The following is a 22,899-nucleotide window of genomic DNA, read 5'->3' on the forward strand; positions in this document are numbered from 1 at the left end:
CCACGCCATTGCCTTACGCTGAGACAGCCTGGATTTACACTTGGATTAGCTCCTTGTTAACGCAACGGTAGCTAACAACAGAGCCTGGATTATCGGACTGGGCTGGAGGGGTCCAATCGGTGAACCCTGGGTGACAATCAGTGAACCCTGCAAAGGAGGGGCCGTAGCTGGGAGACGGGGGAGCAGCCGGGCCCAAACCCTGTCTCTGGCCCAGTCAGTATTTTACAGACTTGGATGCCGTCTCCTCTCTGAGGGCCCCTGCTTGTTCCCGTTGCTCGTCTCTGACCCCCTCTGGCTCCTGACGGGGTGGGGTGACTGGTGCTGCAGGTGGCGTCCAGCTGAGGCTGCCCCACTGATTTCTAGGGTCTGGGTAGTGGGGACTGTCGTTCCCCCCGGTCTGTGGTTTGGGGCCAGAACAACCACCGTGGCTGTGTGACCGCACAGGGCTGCAGGGGACCCAGCCACACCCAGCGCGGGGGCAAGAGGGGAACATGCCTGGCGGCTGTTTGTGTAATTCCTCAGGCATCTGATGGGAGCACGGGAGGGAGTGAGCACCGGGTCTGGGCCAGCGCCGTGGCTCGGATGCAGGTGGTGACGGCCCACATGGGGCAGCTTTACAATTAGCATTTCGGGTCACCCACCTCCCCGTCCCCTGGGCATTTCCTCGCCCCCCGCAGCCTCATGCTGCTGGCGTCTCTCTGGCTTTGCCAGAGCTGGCGAGTGGGGGCAGGCCGGGGCCGACCCGGAGGCGCATGCTGCCTGGCGAGCTGGCGCCCACGTGTCCTTGCGCGTGACAGCCCGGCGCTGGCCCGTGCCCATACACGTGTGCTGTGACGTGTGGTCGTGTGGCCTCCTCCACCCACTCCCCGGACCCCAGATGGTCTCCAGAAAGCCCAGCCCCCCTCCACGGTCTGTCATTCACGCCTCGCTGGGCACCTTGGACGTGTTCTCCCGAAAGGGAGCTTGGCTGGCTCCCGCCTGCCCGGGAACAGCTGGGGTGCTCCGAGCTAAGTGGGGGGGCATGTCAGCGCCAGCAAGCCGGGCGGCCAGGGCAGGGACGTCTCATGGGGAAGAGAGGGACCCAGGCGCGAGCCCCCTGTGGGGCAGGCTGGGCAGGGCTGGTCCATGCCAGGGCGCTGGCAGAACCGCACCGCGGCTGGGGCAGCTGGGTGAAGGGCTGGAGGGGAGACGGCCCCGGCCCCCCGCATGAGCCCAGGGTGCCCGGGCCGTAGGGGAGCGCTGGCTTCCCACACCGCCGAGGGGAGCCCGCCTGAGAGCCAGATGGCCGGGCTGATGGGCGGTGACCTCGCCAGGCATTGCCATGGAGACAGGTGTGGGTCGCAAATGGGGCCTGACGATGTCAGAAGAGACTGAACAGCCGGTGCTGGGCTCCTGTTCCCCACAGAGCCCCTGGGGGGGGGAGCAGCTGGGGGCCGCAGCTCGCTAGGGAAGCCATCGCCCAACCGTGCGGGGTGGTACCGGCCTCGGCAGGCCCAGTTCTCCACGGGGCAGCCGCGGAGCCAGGCCCCGCAGACCCACCAGGCTGCCCGCAGGCACCAGGGGGTGAGGGGTGAGAGCCTAGAGAGACGCTCCGAGCCCCCAGTGTGTGTGCGGGGGAGCAATGCCCAGGTGCATCCTCGGCAAGACGTCTGAGCCCATCTGCCCTGGGCACCGGGCAGCTCCTCTCTGGGCAGTGCCGGAGCCTCCCTTCCCCCCAGGCCTTCCCGCACACCCATGGCCCCCAGCCCTGGGACCCATCGGCTGCACTGCCCCCCGGGCGGGGCTGGCTGAGTGCATAGGCCGGTGGCCCCAGTATGTCCTCAGAGTCCTTTGGGCACCAGTGGCTGGCACATCCTGGGCCCGGCCTGCCCAGATCTCCTTCCTCACCCAGCGCCCCAGCGCCAGCCCTCTCGCTCCCTGTGTGCCAAGATCAGGACCCTCAGGCTGCCCTTTCTGCAGCCCCCCACCCCCTCTGACCTGCTCATCCTGCCCCTACCCCCACCTCCAGCCCCTTCCCTCTCCTCCCTCCGCCCTCGCTGCACGGGCCCCCAGCCACCCCCGCCCTGGCCAGGGGCAGAGTTTGGCTCAATCCTGTTAATAACAGGTCTCGGTCTAGCTCTGAGTCACCGACGATTAGTGGCCCTTTACCACCGGGCACGTGAAATCACCGGTACAGGTCAGGTCACGCTCCTTATTTAATCAGCCTCATTTTTTGTTTTAACTTCGTTATTCGCCATGTTTAGCAGTGGCCCCTTACAGCTCAACAAGAGCATAGAAACCAGCCCGACCCGAGCGCCTTCCTGCCCTGAGCCCGGCTCCGGGGCCTAGAGACACACGCGCTGCCCTCGCCACCCCAGTCCCTCGCTGACGCCTGCCCCTCCCCATCTGCCTCAGCACCTCCCCCTCCCTCCGTCCCTGCCCTGGCTTGTCCCAGCCCGTGCCCCGCTGCCACCCAAGGCCACCGGCACCCATCCGCACCTGGGCCCGTCCAGACCCGGGTTTGGGGCAAGTCTCTCATTTTATGGGCTAGTAAAACTGAAACGGCCCCAGGTGGAGCCGTGCTGGGAGGTGCAGGAGCCGCCTTCCCCCAGGCGTCCCGTGTGGGGAAACTGGCCCGGATGCACAGAGCACCTGGCATCACCAATCGCCCCCCAGACGGGAGAAATCTGGGTGCCCCCAAGCGTCACCTCTACGACGTATCCAGTTTTGGGGGGACAGCACGCCCCAGTCTCTGCCCCTGGCCCTGGTGCCCACCGCAGGGGGAGGAGACGTTCAAGGAACGCGACCAGCCAGCTGGGCTGAGCCATGGTGCAGCCCTGGGCCCCCTCGACGCTGGCTCCCTGTGTGGCACTGGGTGCAGGCTGCCCGCTCTTGCAGGGGGCTGGAGGCTAAGTCGCCCCTGTCCCAGTCTCTCTCCAGCTAGCCTGCTTTGCCCTACGGTCCGACCAGCTGCTCTTCTCCCCGGGGCCTGGGAAGGGGCACTCCGGCTCTGCGCTGGTGGATGCCAATGTAAGCGCCCAGGCCGATGGGCACATGGCAGCTGCTCCCTCCCCAGGGAGGCTGGGTCCCAGAGGGGCAGGCATGGAACCAGCTTTCTGGACTAATGAGCCACGTCTTCATTAATGTGGTGAGGAGCCGCTCGCACCCTGGGGGCTCAGAGGTGGTCATGCTGAGTGCTAGGCCCGGCATTCCACTGAGCCATGCCGCCTCCTGCCACGCCATCCTCCCGCCGCGCCTCCCCCCGCTGCCCCATCCTCCCGCCACGCCTCCTCCTGCCACGCCTCCCCCACCACACCTCCCACCACCACGCCTCCCCCCGCCACCCCATCCTCCCACCACGCCTCCTCCTGCCACGCCTCCCCCACCACACCTCCCCCACCACGCCTCCCCCCGCCACCCCATCCTCTCGCCACCCCATCCTCCCGCCACGCCTCCTCCCGCCACGCCTCCCCCACCACACCTCCCCCCGCCACCCCCATCCTCCCACCACGTCTCCTCCCGCCACGCCTCCCCCCACCACACCTCCCACCACCACGCCTCCCCCCGCCACCCATCCTCCCACCACGCCTCCTCCTGCCACGCCTCCCCCACCACACCTCCCCCCACCACGCCTCCCCCCGCCACCCCATCCTCTCGCCACCCCCATCCTCCCGCCACGCCTCCTCCCGCCACGCCTCCCCCACCACACCTCCCCCCGCCACCCCATCCTCCCACCACGTCTCCTCCCGCCACGCCTCCCCCCACCACACCTCCCACCACCACGCCTCCCCCCGCCACCCCATCCTCCCACCACGCCTCCTCCTGCCACGCCTCCCCCACCACGCCTCCCCCACCACACCTCCCCCCACCACGCCTCCCCCTGCCACCCCATCCTCTCGCCACCCCATCCTCCCACCACGCCTCCTCCCGCCACGCCTCCCCCCACCACACCTCCCACCACCACGCCTCCCCCCGCCACCCCATCCTCCCACCACGCCTCCTCCTGCCACGCCTCCCCCACCACGCCTCCCCCACCACACCTCCCCCCACCACGCCTCCCCCTGCCACCCCATCCTCTCGCCACCCCATCCTCCCGCCACGCCTCCTCCCGCCACGCCTCCCCCACCACACCTCCCCCCGCCACCCCATCCTCCCACCACGTCTCCTCCCGCCACGCCTCCCCCCACCACACCTCCCACCACCACGCCTCCCCCCGCCACCCATCCTCCCACCACGCCTCCTCCTGCCACGCCTCCCCCACCACGCCTCCCCCACCACACCTCCCACCACCACGCCTCCCCCCGCCACCCCATCCTCCCACCACGCCTCCTCCTGCCACGCCTCCCCCACCACACCTCCCCCACCACGCCTCCCCCCACCACCCCATCCTCCCGCCACGCCTCCTCCCGCCACGCCTCCCCCACCACACCTCCCCCCGCCACCCCATCCTCCCACCACGTCTCCTCCCGCCACGCCTCCCCCCACCACACCTCCCACCACCACGCCTCCCCCCGCCACCCATCCTCCCACCACGCCTCCTCCCAGGCACTGGTACTACTGGGACACGGAGCTGGAGGAGCCTCAGGGCTGAGCCCACCTGGCAGTCCCTGTGTGCCCAGGAGCCCAGAGTCCCTCCACCCTGGGGGGCGTCACACCCCACGGCCCCACAGGCTAAGAGGGGCTCAGTCCCCAAGTCACCTGGTGTGCATACATGCCCAGTGCGTGTGCACATGTCAGAGGGTGTCACGGACTCATTCTAGCTGCTCGCCCCCCCCCGCATGTAGTTGGCAGCTCCCCGCCCCCCGCCGGTCTGCACCACACCTGCAGGCCCAGCGCCAGCCGTCACCCTGGGGTGTGCTCCTGCCCCTGCCCCCAGCTCCGGCCCCCAGCGGCGCTGCCAGGCAGGACGCCCCAGAACAGGTGGGCCAAGGCCAGGGCAGGCGAGGGCAGGGGATTTAAATAGCAGCAGGAATCTGTGCACATGGTGTGCAGGCAGCCGGGGGAGGCGTGCTGGGGTCTGTGGATGAGCTGGCTGGGCCAGGACACGGACATGGGACCCGGGCCAGGGGCTGCCCCATGGAGCCAGGCCAGGGTGACCTGAGCAGCGTCAGCCTCAGCCCTAGGGGCGTTGGCAGTGCCTTGGGGACAGGCTGGGCCAGAAGGCCCCATGCGAGAGGGCCGGCAGGAGGGGGGGAGCGGGCTGGGGGCAGGGCGGTTGGCGGCTCAGGGGCAGGCAACAGTAGCCCAGTGCCTGCAGCCCTGGTGCCGATCTCTGATGTCTTGGTCTAAGCTAATTCTCCATTCCCTGCCGTCGCCCTCGCCTGCCTGTGGCGGGGAGTTCCCCAGGCCGATGCCATGCCGCAGGGAGAAGGGGGAATCGTGGTGCGGGGAGCTGGGTGGAGATGGGGCAGACGGGTGGGATGCCAGGAGCAATGACCCCATAGTGAGTCCGAAGCTCTCTCCTAGCTTTGGGATCCTCACGGCACCAACCGAGCCCCCTTTCCGTGGCCAGCAGCTGGCGGGGGGCGGAGGGGCGGGGCAGGCACCAGAGGGGCAAAGCAAGGCGGATGCGCCGCAGGGCTCTCAGCGAGGGGTAGCTGGCAGGGATGGGATGAGCCCTGGGACTGTTCCCGGCAGGGTGGGGCCCAGAAGCCCCAGGCAGGGCCAGGCCCTGAGCACTGGGGCAGGCAGGTCTCCAGCAAGGTCTCAGCCTGCCCTTCTCTGGTGGGGTCCCTGGATCCCTGTGGCAGGGTGTGGGGGCACTGGTAAGGTCCATCTCTCTGGGGGAGAGGGAGCTGGACGCCGGCTTGGAGACAGGGTCACCCCAATGCTGGCTCCTCTCGCGGGCACAGGTGGGATGGCCAGCAGCCCCCAGCACCCTGCACTGCCCCCAGGTAGATGCTATGGGCTGGGGGGAGGGGAAGGAGCTCTGCCAATGCAGCGGGGAGGGGCTGCCAGCAGCTGGGTCCCACTAATGAGGCTTCGTTAAGGCCAAACTGCGCTGGCTGCACAGCCGGGAAGGGGGGGCACTCCCAGCTGGCAGCTCTGGTCTCAGGGGAGCGGGCACCCAGCCTGGCACTGGGGCGGTTTGTCAGGTGCTGCCCCACTGGCAGAGCAGTGCCCTGGAGCAGAGCCCAGCGGGGTGGGGCAGGTCTCTGGGGCTTGTCAGGGGGCAGAAGGGTCTCTGGCCCGTGCAGGCTGAATCCCTCCTGGAGCCCAGCTCCCACGGTGCCGTCCTGGGGGAGCCCAACGGGCTGCCGGGCCCCTGCGCCGCTCACCCCGATTTAGCAAAGGGCCCCCAAACGCTGAGGCAAGAGCTGTCAGCAGGGGGCACCCCTGGGCTGTGAGTCCCTCGGGGCTAGGCCACGATCCTGGGGGGCTGGGAGAGAAAGGGCGAGTCAAGCTCGCCCTGCCCCCAGCTGGGGCCCCTCACTCCCGACCTGCAGCCCCCCGCTGCCCTAGACCTGCCCCCCAGCTCTGCCAGGGCCCCTCACTCCCAACCCGCAGCCCCCCACTGCCCTAGACCTGCCCCTCGGCTCTGCTGGGCCCCCTCAATCCTGCCCCACAGACCCCCTACGAAGCCAGCCCTGGACTCCCCCCTCCCACAGCTCTGCCTGTGCCCCTCAATCCTGACCCCCAAGGAGCCCTCTCTGTCCCTGTCCCTAAGTCTGTCACCAGCAAGGACCAGTAAATCCTCTTCCCCAGAGGGTAGGGGAAATGGGGAAACTGAGGCATGGTGAGGTGCGTTGCATGGGGTTGGTGGCATCTCTCTTCGGGAGTCCTCTCGGCCAGGTGACTTGGCCCAAGGCCACTGACAGGCTGGAGTCACTGGTGATAGGAGTGGTGGGGCCTGATCCTGATCTCAGCCTGCGGGCGTACCAGAGAGCAGGATCGGGCCCACAGGGGGGCCAAGGAGCTGTTCTGGCTCCCCAGTGCTGCGTGGGGTCTGGTGGGGCAGGGTCACATCAAGCCCCATAGCCTGCACCCGCCTGGCGCTCGGAGCCTGTGAGTGACGCTCCAGGCCCCCCCATCTCCCAGTCCCTGGGGTGCAGCCCCCCACTGGGTGCTGGCCTCTCTGCCTGCTCTTGGCTCAGGGGCTGGAGCCCTGTCCTGAGCTCGGGCCGCTACCCCGGCGACCCTCACGGCCCCGGCCAGCGAGCGGCTGCTTCGGGGAGCGGGCTGCGCAGTTGTACCATGGCCCTGAGCCAGAGGCTCGTGCCCGCGGGATCTGGGGGGGGTCGGGGGAGCCCTGGGCACTGCCAGCCCCCTTGCTGGGGGGCGAGCTGTTCTGCTAGCGAGAGAGCAGAGCCGGGTGGGGGACAGCGCCGCACCGGAGGAGCTGAGCCGAAAGTAATGCCAAGTCCCCGAGCGAGCGAGGAGCACGCAGGGGAGGGGCCGGGGCCGCTGGCCACGCTGAGCCCAGGGGTGTGAATGAGGTTGCAGAAGAATAGCGGCTCCAAGGGTCTCCCCCAGGATGGCGGGCGCCGGCGGCCAGGCCCGTCCCTGCCCCACTGAGCAGGTCAGTGGGGAGCTGGGTGGGGGGACGGGGCCCAGGTGAAGGGAGCTGCCTGGCTGGGAACCACGCTCTCCCTCACAGCCCCTTTGTGCCCGCACCAGGGAGACGGGGCCAGGCTGAAGAATGGCATTGTCTCTGCCCGGCTGGCAGCAAGGGACGGGCCTGGGGTCGCGTGTGGGGATGAACCCCTCAGCCCTGCCCCGGCTGCGGGGTTTGGGTGGGCTGGATGTGCTGGGGGTGTCTCAGGGGACAGGGTTCAGAATGACATGTCCCCGTCAGCTGGCTTCATAGGGACACCAGCCCTCCCCAAGCCAAGAGCCACCCCCCTGTGCCCAGCTGGGGCCGGCTCCGGGCCATGCGGGCCCCTGGGCTGGCCGGGGGGAGCTGCCTTCCCCGGCTTCTCTCACCCACCTCTCTGGGACCAGAGCATCAACTAGATCCCAGCATGGCTGCGTGGGGCAGGGCAGCCATGTGAATGGCCCCCTCCCCTGTCACACCCGGCCCTCGTCACACCCAGCCCCCGTCACACCCAGCCCCCTCCCCCATCACACCCAGCCCCCCATCACACCCAGCTTTGTCTGGGCTTTGTGGAACTGGTGGGGCTGGGGCTGTGGGCATGGGGGTGTGCATGGGGGGTCATTGTGTTGTGGGGCCCCTCAGCTCATGCAGGATTTCAGCTCTGGTTTGTGCCCAGCCTGGTGTGCTACCCTCACTGTGCCGTTAACCCTGGAGCCTAGTGACAGCACCTGTGGGCGAGGCTTGAAGTTGTCGGTGAAGTTCAGGTGAGCCCACCCCCGTCGTTACCTGCGGGCAGGGCTGGCACCCCTTATTCAAAGCCAGGGTGTTTGCACCCCCCACCCCCTGACGGTCCCAGGCGAGTGAGAGGAGACCCCAATCGGGAGCAGGTCCCGCTGCGCTAGGTGCTGTGCAAACAGACTCCCGCTGCCCCGGGGAGCTGACAATCCAAGCATAAGATAAGAAACAACAGCTGGGTGCAGACGGGGGAGACAAGGAGACAGGCGATGCCGGGCAGCAGGAGAGGCAGGTCTCAGTGCCAGTGACCCACCCCGGCTGTGTCCGCAGGCATGAAGGCAGAGGAGGGTTCTCAGGAGGGCTCGGAAGGAGGCCGAGAAGCTGGCGTGTCTGGGGAGCTGCTCCCTGCAGTGCGGGCGGGGGGGGGCGGGAGCACAGAGGGGCTGGTTTGAACATCCAACACGTGGGCGCAGGGGCTGGCGGGAGCCGACCCCTCAGACTGGCAGGTGCTGGGTAAGGCCGTGCAGACGGCTGAGCAGGTTCCCTTTGCTGCAGCAGAGAAGGGGCAGGCCGCGGGGGGGTGCAGAGAGAAGGGATGTGGGCAAAGGGCCGGGCGAGGAGCGGGAGCCTTGCAGCAGGGCTCCGAAGGGAGCTGAGCGGGGCAGGGCTGCGTTTGTCCTGCCCGCAGTAACAGGCCCAAGGGAAGCCGGGAGACCAGCCTGGCTGAGGTTTTGAACCAGCAGCAAAGGCCGCATCTTCCAGGTGTCCTGCAGAGAGAATCAGGGAGATTCAGGCCCAGCTTGGCCTGGAGGAGGCCAGGGTGGGTCTGAGTTGCTGGTGCCAGGGTTATAGGCTGGAGAGCTGGACATGCGGGGGAGGGCTGGGCGTGGGGAGGCGCTCTTCGCTTGAGGGTGTAATTAAGTTGGTGCCCCCTGGTGCCCAGTGTGTCTGACCCGGCCCAGCTGCTGCAGTCCCCTAGTCCTGCGGCGCCATCCTGTGCCCACAGGGGCAGAGCAGCCCTGACCCGTTCCGTGGCAGACAAGGGCTTTGAACAGGTGCTGCCCTGCCCGGGGACCAAGCTCCTTGCCTTTGCCTGCCATTGGCTGCAGCGACTCGGTCCCACTCTGTGCCACAGTTTCCCTTCAGCAGAGCAGACAAAGACAGGCCTTGAAGGCAGCGCCTGGCCCCAGGTTGCACTATCCAGGAGCAAGGGGTGGAAACACCAGGCAGGAGCAGAGCCTCCAGCTGGGGATTTTGGGGGATGTGACGAAGTGGGACTGTTCTTAATGTTTCCTCTGAATAGTGTGGGGGTGCCTCAGTTTCCCCTGTGCAGTTCTTAAGTATCTAGGTGGTGGGAATAAGGGTGTATGATCATTGCAGAGCCCTAGAGGGCAGGTGTGTGCAGGGGTCTGGACACAGAGAATGGCCGACACCCTGTTTCCTGGCCACTGATGGCCTGGGCCCTTCCCCCCTGGGAGGTGAGAGCTAAAGGGGTTGGAGAACAAAGGACTCAGGTGACCTCCTGGCCCGGGAAAGGGACAAAGTCCAGAGGAGGGGGGGCTGGAGGGAGTTTCAGTTTGGGGCGGGCTGGAGACACGGAGTGAAGGGCAGACAGGTTTGTCTGGCTCACTGCCCCCCAAGATGGACCCAGCTGAGAGGTCCGGTTCTCTGCACCTACAAGCTCTGTTTTAGACCATGTTCCCGTCATCTAATAAACCTCTGTTTTACTGGCTGGCTGAGAGTCACGTCTGACTGCGGAGTTGGGGGGCAGGACCCTCTGGCTTCCCCAGGAGCCCCGCCTGAGCGGACTCGCTGGGGGAAGCACACAGAGGGGCAGAGGAGGCTGAATGCTCCGAGGTCAGACCCAGGAAGGGGGAAGCGGGGTGAGCTGTGTGTCCTGCAGACAGTCTGCTCACAGAAAGGATACTCCTGCCTGGCTTCATGGGGAGCAGTTCCAGAGCATCACCCGGGGACTCTGTGACAGGGAGGAAGGGGAATGACCTGCTTGAAAGTCTGTGGCTCTGTCACCTGGGCCCTCGCTCCCTCCTGGCCCCAGCGTGGTCGGCTTCTGCGCTCTCCCATCACTGAGCTGCAGCCAGCTCTGGGCTGGAACGCAGCAACCCTTTAACAGCCGTGTATCTGCTTAGGAAGTTAAAGCCAATCCAAGGGGAGCAGTAGGGCTGAGGTATCTGGGCAGGGTCCTCCCCATGTGAATGGCCTCAGCTTCTCGCTGGGGACGTGGAGAGGACGGAAGCCCAGGGCCCCGAAGGGAAGCTGAGCTTTCCCCAAACTGGCCGGGCGGTTGGGACATGGCGCAATCTGGCTGCAGGGTCTTTGCATCTCCGGGGCTGGCAGAGCCATGTCTTGGTGGAGTCAGCACATCCACACCGGGGTTTGCATCGGTTCAGATATCTCCATGTAGACAGGCCCTTGTGTGGGGAGCCCAGGGCTGGGATAGCAGGGGCTGTGGGTCAGGAGTGAGGGGCACCGGCAGATCTGGGGGAGGGGAGTTACACACACAGAGTTGCACACAGATGCAGAGTTACACACAGATGCAGAGTTACACACACAGTTACACACACACACACATTTGCTGTGTTCATCTGCCCCTCTCGGGTGGCCTGTGACACAGACAGTCGCGCCCACTGCTGGGGTGGAGCCCAGCCTGCTCCCAGTCTGCAGCAGGGGATCCGTGGCCGGGTTCGCGTGGCACCGGGGTGGCGGGCAGAAAGGGGCCCAGTGCCGGCCCGGGCCCCGAGCTGCCGTAGGAGGTGCAGGCTGGCAGGAGCCGTCCCCTGCAGCCAACCCCGGAGCGCCCCTGTCCTCGTGCAGCTAGAGGAGCAGGAGAAGATGGGCCCGGGGCAGGCAGTGCCCCCCACCAGCGGGCTCCAGGAGCTGCCAAGGGAGGAGGACACGTGGGCCGAACAGCCCCCCGCCCCGTGGCTGGACTGTCAGCCCAGCACCCCCTCCCCGGAGCCTGCGCTGCAGTGGGGCTCCCTGTCCCGGGGCAGGGTTGGGACCCAGAGGATGGCAGGCTGGCCCAGGAAGGCCCCCTCGGTGCAGCGTCCCCTCCCCCAAGCCGCGCTGGGGGGTGTCCCTGGGGAGGAGCTGCTGGGGGAAGGGCTGGGAACTGGCTATTTAGAAACATTTAATTAGCGTCTGGTTATACCTCATGTGCCCCCCCAGCTCTCTGCCTGTGACCTCACAGCCCTCCCCACGGGAACCAGCTGTGAGGTTGGTGCCAGAGGCTGATGATGTGGGGGGGGGGGTTTCTCGGTGCCCAGGGCGCCCTGGCCTGGCTGCTGCCCCCAGTGAGGCTCACAGCCGGGCCCCGGCACAGAGAGGGGGCAGCTGGTCCAGAGCCTGGGCCTGGTGACCCGCTCCTCCCCCTGCACCGCCGGGGGTGACTCCCGACTGAGGCGCGGTTGTGACTCGGGGCAGTCTGGCCTAGTGACCCTGCGGGGGCTGGGGTCAGGTCAGGGATCAGTCTGGCCCCGGAAACGCTTGTGACCCCAGACGCTGGGAGGTGGGACAGCGCCTGGAGCTCCCTGCAGGGAGTCGGACCCTCGGCTAATTCCCCCGTCTGCCCAGACCCCAGTCCCGGGAGATGCGGCGCACGGCCAGGCTGGGCTGCCTAGGGCAGGCTGCTGTGGCAGGATCCGAACCAGGCAGGCTGAGTGCTGTTGCCTGCCCGGCCTGGGGCCAGACCAGGGCTGTGTGTGCTCCAGCACACCCTCCCCCATCTGTGGGGCCATCCCCGGCGGGCGGGGATGGGGCTCTAGGTGGGGAGGGCTCTGAGTCACTGCAGAGAATTCTCGCCCGCGTGTCTTGCTGCGGGGGTCTTGCCATGCTCAGGGTCTAACGGGTCACCAGGTTTGGGGTGGGGAAGGAATTTCCCCGGAGTCAGACTGGCAGAGACCGTGAGGGCGTTTCGCCTTCCCCTGCAGCACGGGGCACAGGGCACTCGCTGGTTTGAAGGAGGGTACATGGCAGATGCTCTGTACTGTGACGTCTACCCCATGACTCGAGGGCGTCAGCGACTCAGCCAGAGGTTGAGGTCTGTTACAGGAAGGGGGGTGAGGGGCTGGGCCATGTACTGGTCAGACCGGATCACGATGGCCCCTTCTGCCCTTTGAGACTATGAGCTGCGGACTGTAACGGGCCTGGGAGCACGTTGGGGCGTGATGCCCCCCTGGCCGCCCTCACGTGCTGCTCACTGGGCCAGCCTGGGGGGAGGGGTGTTTGGCGAAGGCAGGGGAAGGAGCCAGGACGCCTGGGTTCTCGCCTAGCCCATGCATGATGTCGGGCAAGTCCCTTCCCGCCGGGGCCTGCGGGAGGGAGCGCCTGGCCCTGGCCCACCCCACCGGCGTCGGTGTGAAGGGTGAGGCTCCGGCACCAGGGAGGGCAAAGGGCTGGGATAAGCTGGCTCCGGTGCGTGTGTGTACCTGCACCAGTGCTGGGGTGTGCGTGTAAGCGTGTGTGTGTAAGTGTGTGCGTGTGCGTGTAAGCATGCATGTGTGTAAGTGTGTGTGTAAGTGTGCATGTAAGTGTGTGTAAGCATGCATGTGTGTAAGCGTGTGTGTGTAAGCGTGTGAGTAAGTGCGTGCAAGTGTGTGTAAGTGCGTGCATGTAAGCATGCATGTGTGTAAGCATGTGTGCAAGCGTGTGCGCGTAAGCATGCATGTGTGTAAGTGCGTGTGTAAGTGCGCATGTGCATGTGCGCATGCATGTGTGTAAGTGTGTGTGTAAGTGTGTGCGTGTGTGTAAGCATGCATGTGTGTAACTGTGTGTGTAAGCGTGTGCGTGCAAGTGTGTGCGTGCATGTAAGCATGCATGTGTGTAAACGTGTGTGCGTGCGTGTAAGCATGCATGTGTAATCATGTGTGTAAGTGTGTGCGCGCAAGCATGCATGTGTGTAAGTGTGTGTAAGCATGTGTAAGTGTGTGTAAGTGTGTGTGCGTGTAAGCATGCATGTGTGTAAGCATGTGTAAGCGTGTGTGTGTAAGCGTGTGCGCACCCACTGCCGTCAGCCGGACTCAGTCCACGGGGCCTGGCTGTGAGCGAGGCCCCCTGTGCGTCGGGGCTCAGAGCAGAGCCACCTTCGAGCCGGGCTGGTGCCAGGGACCACGGGGGGCCGTGGCTCTGGTTACGCTGGTTGCCGGGTTCCCAGTGGGGCCTGTGTTGTGGCTGCGTTTGCTTCAGGGCTGAGGTGGGCAGGGGCAGGGGCGCGTGTGTCCTGCAGGCTGCGGGGGGAGGCAGGCGGGGGCCTGTCCATGGCTGGCTGTGGGAGCGACGCGGACCGAGCTGGGGAGGCAGCCGCCGGGGGGCCGGGGGCGTGCGGGATCCAAGCAGTGTGGGGCACGGGGCAGTGGGTGCCGACAGCTCGGGCCTGCGCCGGGATGGGCTGCCGTGCTCCCTGGCACGCAGGTGCCCCTGTCCAACAGGCCTGGCCGCGCACTGGGACTGCCCGCGGCTGGGCTCACGGCAGGGGCTGGCGCGTCTCTCCCGGGGCAGGGCTCTTCCCAGGGGGCCCAGGCAGGGGTCCCAGGTGCCTGGCCCAGGCCAAGGCAGGGCCAAGGTGGGGTGAGGGCCATAGGCACGGCCCTGGCGTCCCGCCGCGTCTCATTGGCTGGGCATGACTGTGGCAACATTGCGCCCCGTGAGGTCGTGGGGTGAGTAGGACTTGGGCTCTGGGCCTCTCCCCCGGGAGCAGAGCTTGAGGGCCCTGTCTGCCAGGGCAGGGGGGCAGATAGGGCCTCGTGGCAGGGGCCGGGGCGCTGGGCCTGGCCCGACAGGCTGCTTTGCCCCCTTGCCCCCCTTAGTGCTGCAAGGGGCTGCCCATGGAGCCAGGGCCCCCATGCCAGGCACCGGGCACTCCCCTGGCACGGCTGCCCCCAGGGTCATCGCCTGGCTCTGAACCTGACTCCTCGTGGCTTCACTCGCGAGGGCAGCGCCCAGCCCCTGGCCCAGGGACGCTGCTGCTGATTAGGCTGAACAGCAGCCAGCCTCATTAGCAGTTCTTCCACTGCTCTGCAAGTCAATCAGGCAATTAGCCTGCGCATGTGGGCTGCAGTCTCCCCCCCCCTCCCCATTCCTCCTCCCCCGGCAAAGGGGTCAGGGCCGGCATACCCCGTCTCGCAGAGGGGCTGGCAGCACCCAGGGAGACCTGCTCGCCGCACGTGCCAGCCCCCGGCTCCCTGCCTGTGGGGGGCAAGAGGGGCCCAGGCAGGCCCAGAGGGCAGAGGTAAAGGCCTACAGGATAGAAGAGGACTGCGGGGGCTGCGGGAGATGTGGGCAGCTGTTCCCTCAGCCGGGCGCTGCAGAGACGAGCCGGGCGCTCCAGAGACGAGCCGGGCGCTCCAGAGACGAGCCGGGCGCTGCTCTCAGCTCACAGCTCCATGCTGAAATCCCTACGCAGTTGTGCACCTCGTGCCCCCCACGCAGGCTGGGCAGCCAGGCATGTAACCCCGCAAATGGGGCAAGCAGCTGTGTGGCCCGGTCACATGCAGGGCCAGCCTCGTGTCTCAAGCTTGCCGGGATGGGGGTTGGGGTCACTTCCTGCCCCCCTAGGCCAGGCTCCCACACAGCCCCCATTGCACCCGCCATGGGTCAGCATCGAAGGCTCTGGGAGTGGCAGGGCGAGGCATGGGCTGGCAGCCTCCTGCAGTGTGTGGGGCTGGAGAGCCGCCCTGGGCCCTGGTGCGCAGCAGGGAGGGCCAAGTGCCCCACTCCAGATCTGCTGGGCTCTGAGTGCCCATGTGGCATGTGGCAGGGCAGGGACTGGGGGCCCACCGGGAATGGGGCAGGCTGGGAGAAGAGAGCCCCGACGCGCCCCCTCCCATGCCCTGTGAGCTGGGGGACCCCCATTCACAGCCCTGGGGCCAGGATGCCCACTGGCTCAATGGGGCTGTGGCTTATCTCTGGGGGTAGGACATCCCGCCCGTCCCCCTGCCCAGGCTGGGTCTCGGCTGGGGGGCAGCGGTGGTGGGGCTGGGCGGCTCTCAGCAGATGCTGGCTTGGCCGAGCCGTGCCGGATAAGTGGCTGCAGCCGCCCGGCTGCTAATGGAATAATGGAATAATACGGTCCGGTGCCCCTGCGCCTGAGGCAGATCCGAAGCCACGGCTGCATTGGCAGGGCGCTCACAGCAGCTGTTAGCGATCGGAGGCCACACGTGCTGCGGGGCGAACGGCCGGCCTCCCCTCAGCTCCCAGTGCAGGGCTGAGAGCTCACCTGGTGCCCCCAGGGGCAAGGAGACACAGATCCCCTAAAGCCCTGGGGTGCCATCTCCCTGCCCAGCCCTGGGGTGCCATCTCCCTGCCTCGCTTGCAGGGTGCTGGGCCCCCCAGGCTGCCGCCAGCCGCAGCCGCTCCTTTGTTGGGCCCTGGTGTGAGGCTGCATTGTGAGCCCAACACAGCGCCGACACCAGCCGCCCCGCAGCAGGAGGGGGCCTTAGGCCCGGGACAAAGCGCCATTCTTGCCCCCAGAGAATGAGCTCATTCTGGGATGTGCTGGAAGTGCCCACCTGGCATCGGGCACCCAGCTCCCGCCCTGCCACTGAGCTCTCGGTGCCATGGGACAGGGCCCAGGGCCCCTGCTGGGGGGTGCAAAGCTGGGCGCAGGCGTAACTGAGAGCAGCCCCGGACCCCGTAATCTCCGCTGTGCATTCTCTGGGCAGGGGTGCCAGGGACTTCTCTCACAGCAGGGGATGGGGCTTGCAGGGGGGCCTAGAGCTCCCCCAGGAGCCGGTCTGGTCTCCCCTCTGGTGGTGCCTGGGGTGACCTAGAACCCAGGTGCCCCTCCCGATTCCCCCCCTCTCCCAGCAGGGTGGGCTGGGTGCCCGCACAACCTTGCTACTGCCCCCCGTCTCATCAGGACATCTGCAGCCCTGTCCCCGTGGGCTCCGAGCATCGGGGTGCAGGGCTCACCACGCACGCTTCCCCTTGGCCCATCCAGCCCCTTGTCCCAGCGCCGGCAGTGCCCAGCACCGTGTGTGGATGGGGGAGCAGGAACCCCGCAGCAGCAGATGGGGGACGATCCCCCACCCAGGGCCCACCCTGACCCTCATGGTCAGAGGTCGGCTTCAGGACCCTGTCCTGGAGAGGGGGTCCGCCCCCCTCATGCTCTGCGCGAGCGTGAACTGTGATGACTCTGGGCCGACACACACCTCATCCCTCTCTGAGTCGAGCCTGTGACCTCGACGACTCCCTGTGGCAGCCAGTTCCGCAGGCTAACACAGGCTGTATGGCAGCGCCTCTCAGTCTGCCCAGACTGGGACCCCTGGCAGGGAGCTGGCTTGTCTTGCGGACCCCACGTTTCACCTCCCTTAGAAGTGACTTGCTCCCAAATCAGCCCTGGACACACACTGTCCCAGCGCCCTGCTGCTGAGCCATCTGCCTTCCTCCATCTGAGCCTGCACCTATCGAGTGACCAGAGAGATTGACGTGTTCTCCGACTGGTTTTGAATGTTATAATTCTACCAATGTGATCTATGCCATCATGTGCCAGCAATGCCCCTCTGCCATGTACATTGGTCAAACTGGGCAGTCTCTACGTAAAAGAATAAATGGACACAAATCAGATGTCAAGAATTATAACATTCAAAAACCAGTCACTTCAATCTCTCTGGTCACTCGATTATAGACCTAAAAGTGGCAATTCTTCAACAACAAAACTTCAAAAACAGACTCCAACGAGAGACTGCTGAATTGGAATTAATTTGCAAACTGGACACCATTACATTAGGCTTGGATAAAGACTGGGAGTGGATGCGTCATTACAACAAAGTAAAACTATTTCCCCATGTTTATTCCCCATCCCCCTTCCCCCCCAACCCCCCCCCACCCCCACTGTTCCTCAGACTTTCTTGTCAACTGCTGGAAATGGCCCCCCTTGATTATCACGACAATAGGTCCCCGCCCCTGCTCTCCTGCTGGTAATAGCTCACCTTAGGTGATCACTCTGGTTACAGTGTGTATGGTCACACCCATTGTTTCATGTTCTCTGTGTATATAGATCTCCCCACTGTATTTTCCACTGAATGCATCTGATGAAGTGAGCTGTAGCTCACGAAAGCTTATGCTCAAATACATTGGTTAGTCTCCAAGGTGCCACAAGTCCTCCTTTTCTTTTTGCGAATACAGACTAACACGGCTGCTACTCTGAAACCCCAGGAATGTCTCCCCATTGACCATCACCTTCTACTCCCACTGGGGGTCCAAGGGGCCTGAGCCCAGGAAACTCCACAGACATATAGGTTGGGGTCAGGAGTGGGAGCTGTCCACCTCCCCACCCATCTGGCTGACGGAGTTTATGGCCTTGGGACCCAGCAAGGGAGCTAGACACCAGGGCTTTTCCGCAGGGTCCCCCTGGTTCAAATCGCCGGCCTGCTCAAAGGCAGTGAGGTGGCATCCACATCCCCCACCTCCTTAACCAGGGGCAGCAATTTAGTCTTGAGGTTCCCTGCAGAACTGGCTCCCGGGGGTCTATCCCCACTCACCCTGGGAGGTCCCCTATGCCTCTCCACTCCACCATCGCCAGTTCATGCTGCTTCTGCAGCTCTTTCTCGGGCTCGCGCTGTCTCTCACAGTCCTCTTGCTCTCTCGGACTCAGCTCCAATCCCGTCCGTCTCTGATCCCCTGATGGGGAACCCGATCGTGAAGACCCCCGTCTGGTCGGGGACAGGAGTCTTGGGGATGCCTGGCTACCACTCCAGCTGCTCCCAGATCCTGCTATTGCCCCATTTGGGGTCAGGAATCTGCTCCTTAGAGCGGTCATCCTCCTCCAGCTGCACGATTAACTCTGCTTTGGTGAACTTTCCAACGCACGACCCTCTCTTTCTGCACCGGGTTACAATGTCCTTCTTCAGGAGACGGTGACAGGCCATCACTCCGCTCTTCCCAAGTTGTTGTGGACTCACAGGCCTGTGTGCTCTCAGCTCCCCACGGTTTCCAGGGAGAACCCCTCGTGTGCCAGCCCTTCTCGAGGTCACCACCTCTTTGCCAGGGTCGAGCTGCAGACTCCTCCGCCCCTTGGACTGCTCGCTGCGATCCCCAGGGGGCCCCTGTTACTGCAAAAGTCCTTCTCTCTCCCAGGGCCAAGCCGCAGGCTCCTCCGCCCCTAGGACTGCTCATCGCAGTCCCCAGGGGGATCCCATTACTGCACAGTACTTCTCGCTGGTCACACACTCCCAGGGGTTAACCGCCCCCCAAAACCGCTCATCTCTGAGCCTTCAGCAGGCCTGGTCCTCGGCAATCCCCCTTCGTTTTACTGCTCCTCCGTCACTTACTGCAGAAAGCGCCATCCGCGGGGTGCAGTAGATCCCACCGCTCCCACCAGTTGTCACGGAGTCCCTGGGCGATACTCTGGAACTGCTCCCTACGAAGCCAGGCAGGACTCTTCTCTCTCGGGGAGCAGACTGTCTCCAGGGCAAGAAGTTCACATGGCTTCCACCTTCCTGGGTCTGACCTTGGAGCATTCAGCCTCCTCTGCCCCTCCATGCGCTTCCCACAGCGAGTCCACCCACGCGGGGTCCTGGGGAAGCCAGAGGGTCCTGCCCCCCAACTCCGCAGTCAGACCTGACTCTCAGCCAGCCAGTAAAACAGAAGGTTTATTAGACGACAGGAACATGGTCTAACACAGAGCTTGCAGGTGCAGAGAACAGGACCCCTCAGCCGGGTCCATTTTGGGGGGCAGTGAGCCAGACAACCACGTCTGCCCTTCACTCCATGTCCGCAGCCAGCCCCAAACTGCCTCCCCCTCCAGCCCCTCCTCCTCTGGGCTTTCCCCTTTCCCGGGCCAGGAGGGCACCTGATTCTTTTGTTCTCCAACCCTTTAGCTCTCACCTTGCAGGGGGGAAGGGCCCAGACCATCCGTGGCCAGGAAACAGGGTGTCGGCCATTGTCTGTGTCCAGACCCCTACACACACCTGCCCTCTAGGGCTCTGCAAGGATCATACACCCTTACCCCACCACCTAGATACTTGAGAACTGCACAGGGGAAACTGAGGCACCCCCACACTGTTCAGAGGAAACATTAAGAACAGTCCCACTTCGTCCCACCCCTGTGGGGCCCCGTGCACTTGCCCCTTAATGCCAGCCCCCTAAACCTGCCCTATAACCCCCCTGGGGGTCACAACCCCAGCGTGAGAAACACTGACCTAGATGAGTTGACATGCCCCCTGCAGGACCTCTGCGTGCCCCAGGGGTACCCCAGGTTGAGACCCACGGCCCTGCTGACCGGGCCGGAGAAGGGAGGTCGGGGCTCTTGTCCTCCCAGCACCAGAAGATGGGGGAGACACTTTCCCATGGCGCAGTGGGTCTCAGCCAGGGATGCATGTACCCCGGGGGTCCCGAGCTCTGCTGGGGGAAAGGGATTTGCCTGGGCCAATGAGAAGCACCGGCCGAGTCAGTACAAGCTCCGGTTGCTCAGTCAGGGAGCTGTGCCTAGTGCTGGGTGTGCTACACACTGACACACAAGGCCAGTGTTGTATTCCAGCCCATCGATTTCTCCTGATTCGGTACCAGGAGAACGGAGGAAATGGTCCAGTACCAGCAGCTGGGGCACGTCTGTAGTTTCGTGTCTGAGTCTGGATCAAGGGTTTTTAAGTGAGGTGTAACTTGGGGGGCACCACACACCTCAGCCCCTGCAAGGGGTACAGGAGCCTGGCAAAGCTGAGAGCCCCTGCTCCCCGAGCTGGGGTGGGAACCCAGGAGTCCTGGCCCCCAGCCCCCCAGTGCCAGCTTTCTGGCACCGCTGCTGTCCCCACCCTTGGGGGTGTCACTTTGCCACCCACCTGTGGATGTGGGGGGGTCTGGGGGGTCAATCCCCTCCCCCCGCAGCTCTAAGCTCACCGTGCCGGAGGCTCCGGCTGCCCAGCGCGGCCCCGCAGGCTGGGCCGGGGGGCGGGGGGACCGTGGGAACAGAGGCGGCTTTGTGCTTCCTCGGCTCAGCCCTGCTTTGTATGAGTCGCAGACTCCAGCTTCCCTGCAGCAGGGGCGGGGGGCAGGGGGCACAGCTGGGGACCCACTGCCTCCTCCCCCTGCAGGGGCTGGAGTCCCCCTCCCCTGCCCCCTCTCTGCAGAGCCGGGGTCCCCCTCCTCCTCCCTACAGGGGCCGGGGTCCTCCCCCATCCCTGCAGGGCTGGGGGCCCCCGCATCCAGGGAGGAGGATTGGAGCAGCCACGGGGGCCGGGATAGGGGGGAAGCTGGCTGCTTAGCGCAGTATCTCCCCTCCCCCATTTTCTCCCACGGGGGGGCTGCTTCCAGCTGGGCAGGGCCCTGGGGGGCACCCCATTGCTAATGGCACCTGCCCCCTCTCTCCGCAGAATGGCGCCGTCCCTGGGGAGGTGACCAAGAGAGACGAGAACGTGAAACGGGGCAACTGGACCAACCAGATTGAGTTTGTGCTGACGAGTGTGGGCTACGCCGTGGGGCTGGGCAACGTGTGGCGTTTCCCCTACCTCTGCTACCGCAATGGGGGAGGTGCGTGCCCCTGTGCGGCCTGGCAGCAGGAGTGGGAGGGGTCAGCAGGGGGGTGCTGGGCTGCGGGGAGCAGGGTGGGGTCAGCAGGGGACACTGGGCTGCGGGGGGTGCTGGGCTGCGGGAGGGGTCAGCAGGGGGGCGCTGGGCTGCGGGGAGCGGGCTGGGTCAGCAGGGGACACTGGGCTGAGGGAGCAGGGTGGGGTCAGCAGGGGACACTGGGCTGCGGGGGGTGCTGGGCTGCGGGAGGGGTCAGCAGGGGGGTGCTGGGCTGCAGGGAGCAGGGTGGGGTCAGCAGGGGGGCGCTGGGCTGCAGGGAGCAGGGTGGGGTCAGCAGGGGGGCGCTGGGCTGCAGGGAGCAGGGTGGGGTCAGCAGGGGGGCACTGGGCTACGGGGGGCGCTGGGCTGCGGGGAGCAGGGTGGGGTCAGCAGGGGCCACTGGGCTGTGGGGGGTGCTGGGCTGTGGGAGGGGTCAGCAGGGGGGCGCTGGGCTATGGAGAGCAGGGTGGGGTCAGCAGGGGGCACTGGGCTGCGAGGGACGCTGGGCTACAGGGAGCAGGCGGGGTCAGCAAGGGGACACTGGGCTGCGGGGGGTGCTGGGCTACGGGGCGTGGGCAGGGGTCAGCAGGGGGGCGCTGGGCTGCAGGGAGCGGGCGGGGTCAGCAGGGGGGCTGGTATTGCAGCCCAGGGCTGGCTCTCAGGGCCAGAGGGCAACGGGCCCCAGCCCGCCCTGGCCCTGCCCCACCCTCACCTCTCTGCGCCTCCCGCCAGGAGCCTTCATGTTCCCCTACTTCATCATGCTGGTTTTCTGCGGCATCCCCCTCTTCTTCATGGAGCTCTCCTTCGGCCAGTTCGCCAGCCAGGGCTGCCTGGGCGTCTGGAGGATCAGCCCCATGTTCAAAGGTGAGAGGGCGCTCACGCCTGCCCTGTGCACGCTTACACCCGCCCAGCGCACACTCACGCCCAGACTCTGCCTGCTCACACCTGCCCTTGCACACTCACGTCCACCCAGCGCACTCTCACGCCCAGACTCTGCATGCTCACACCTGCCCTGTGCACACTCACCGACACCCTGGGCACGCTCATGCCCACCCTGGGCACGCTCACGCCTGCTCTGTGCACGCTTGCACCCAGACTGAGCATGCTCACGCCGAGACTGTGCACGCTCATGCCTGCCCTGTGCACGCGCGCACCTGCCCTGTGCACACTCACACCCAGACTGTGGATGCTCACATCCATTCAGTGCACTCTCATGCCCAGACTGTGCATACTTATGCCCACCCAGTGAACACTCATGCCTGCCCTTTGTACACCCCAGTGCACTCATGCCCACCCTGAACACGCTCATGCCCAGCCCTGTGCACGCTCATGCCCACCCTGCCCATGCTTACACCTAACCTGTGCACACTTATGCCTGCTCACACCTGACCTCTGCATGCTCACCCTGAGCACGCTCATGCCTGCCCTGTGCATGCTCACAACCACCCTGCACACACTCATGCCCGGTCCTGCACATGCTCATGCCCTGCCCAGTGCACACTAATGCCCTGCCCAGTGCATACTCTCAACCACCCTGTGCACGCTCATGCTCACCCTGTGCACACTCATGCCCCCCAGTGCACACTCACCCCTGGCCCTGTGCACACTCACGCCCACCCCAGCACATGCACACACCCGGCCCTGCGCACGTTCATGCCCCCCATGCACACTTATGTCTGGCTGTGTGCACACTCATGCCCAGCCCTCCTCATGCTCACGCACCTGCCCTCAGATGCTCTTGGGAGCACACGCTCAGGTTTGCACACACCCATTCACACTCCTCCATGCTCTCCTACACCATCAACATGTGCACGTGTGCTGCCTCTCATGCACCAACACGCCCACAGGCTGCACACACTTTGGCATGCTTGCTCCTGTACACTCAACCTGCACACTCACCTGTGCATACACTCTTATTGCATGCTCATGTGTACACTTTCTTACACCCTTGACCCTGTAAACACACCCAGCTTGTCCATTCACATGCACACACTCACCCATTCACTGCTGTACACTAACACACTCATCTCTGAACAGCCTCATTGCATACTCACCTGTATGTTCACACGTGCTCTGACACACTCTTGCACATGCACATGCACACACGTGTTTGCATGTGTCACGGAGTCCCCGGG

At 65.4% G+C, this 22,899-nt stretch overlaps 1 protein-coding gene across 1 annotated transcript in view; it reads left to right on the forward strand.

Moving 5' to 3' along the window:
• The window catches only part of SLC6A9 (solute carrier family 6 member 9), a 51,912-nt gene that overhangs the window by 14,626 nt on the left and 14,387 nt on the right, over positions 1-22,899 (forward strand). The window contains exons 3-4 of the mRNA XM_073357961.1: positions 20,572-20,728; positions 21,497-21,628. Coding sequence (XP_073214062.1) covers positions 20,572-20,728; positions 21,497-21,628 — 289 coding nt within the window. The remainder of the gene's footprint in view (positions 1-20,571; positions 20,729-21,496; positions 21,629-22,899) is intronic.

The sequence above is a fragment of the Lepidochelys kempii genome, chromosome 8 (genome assembly GCF_965140265.1).
Source record: "Lepidochelys kempii isolate rLepKem1 chromosome 8, rLepKem1.hap2, whole genome shotgun sequence".
Lineage (NCBI taxonomy): Eukaryota > Metazoa > Chordata > Testudines > Cheloniidae > Lepidochelys > Lepidochelys kempii.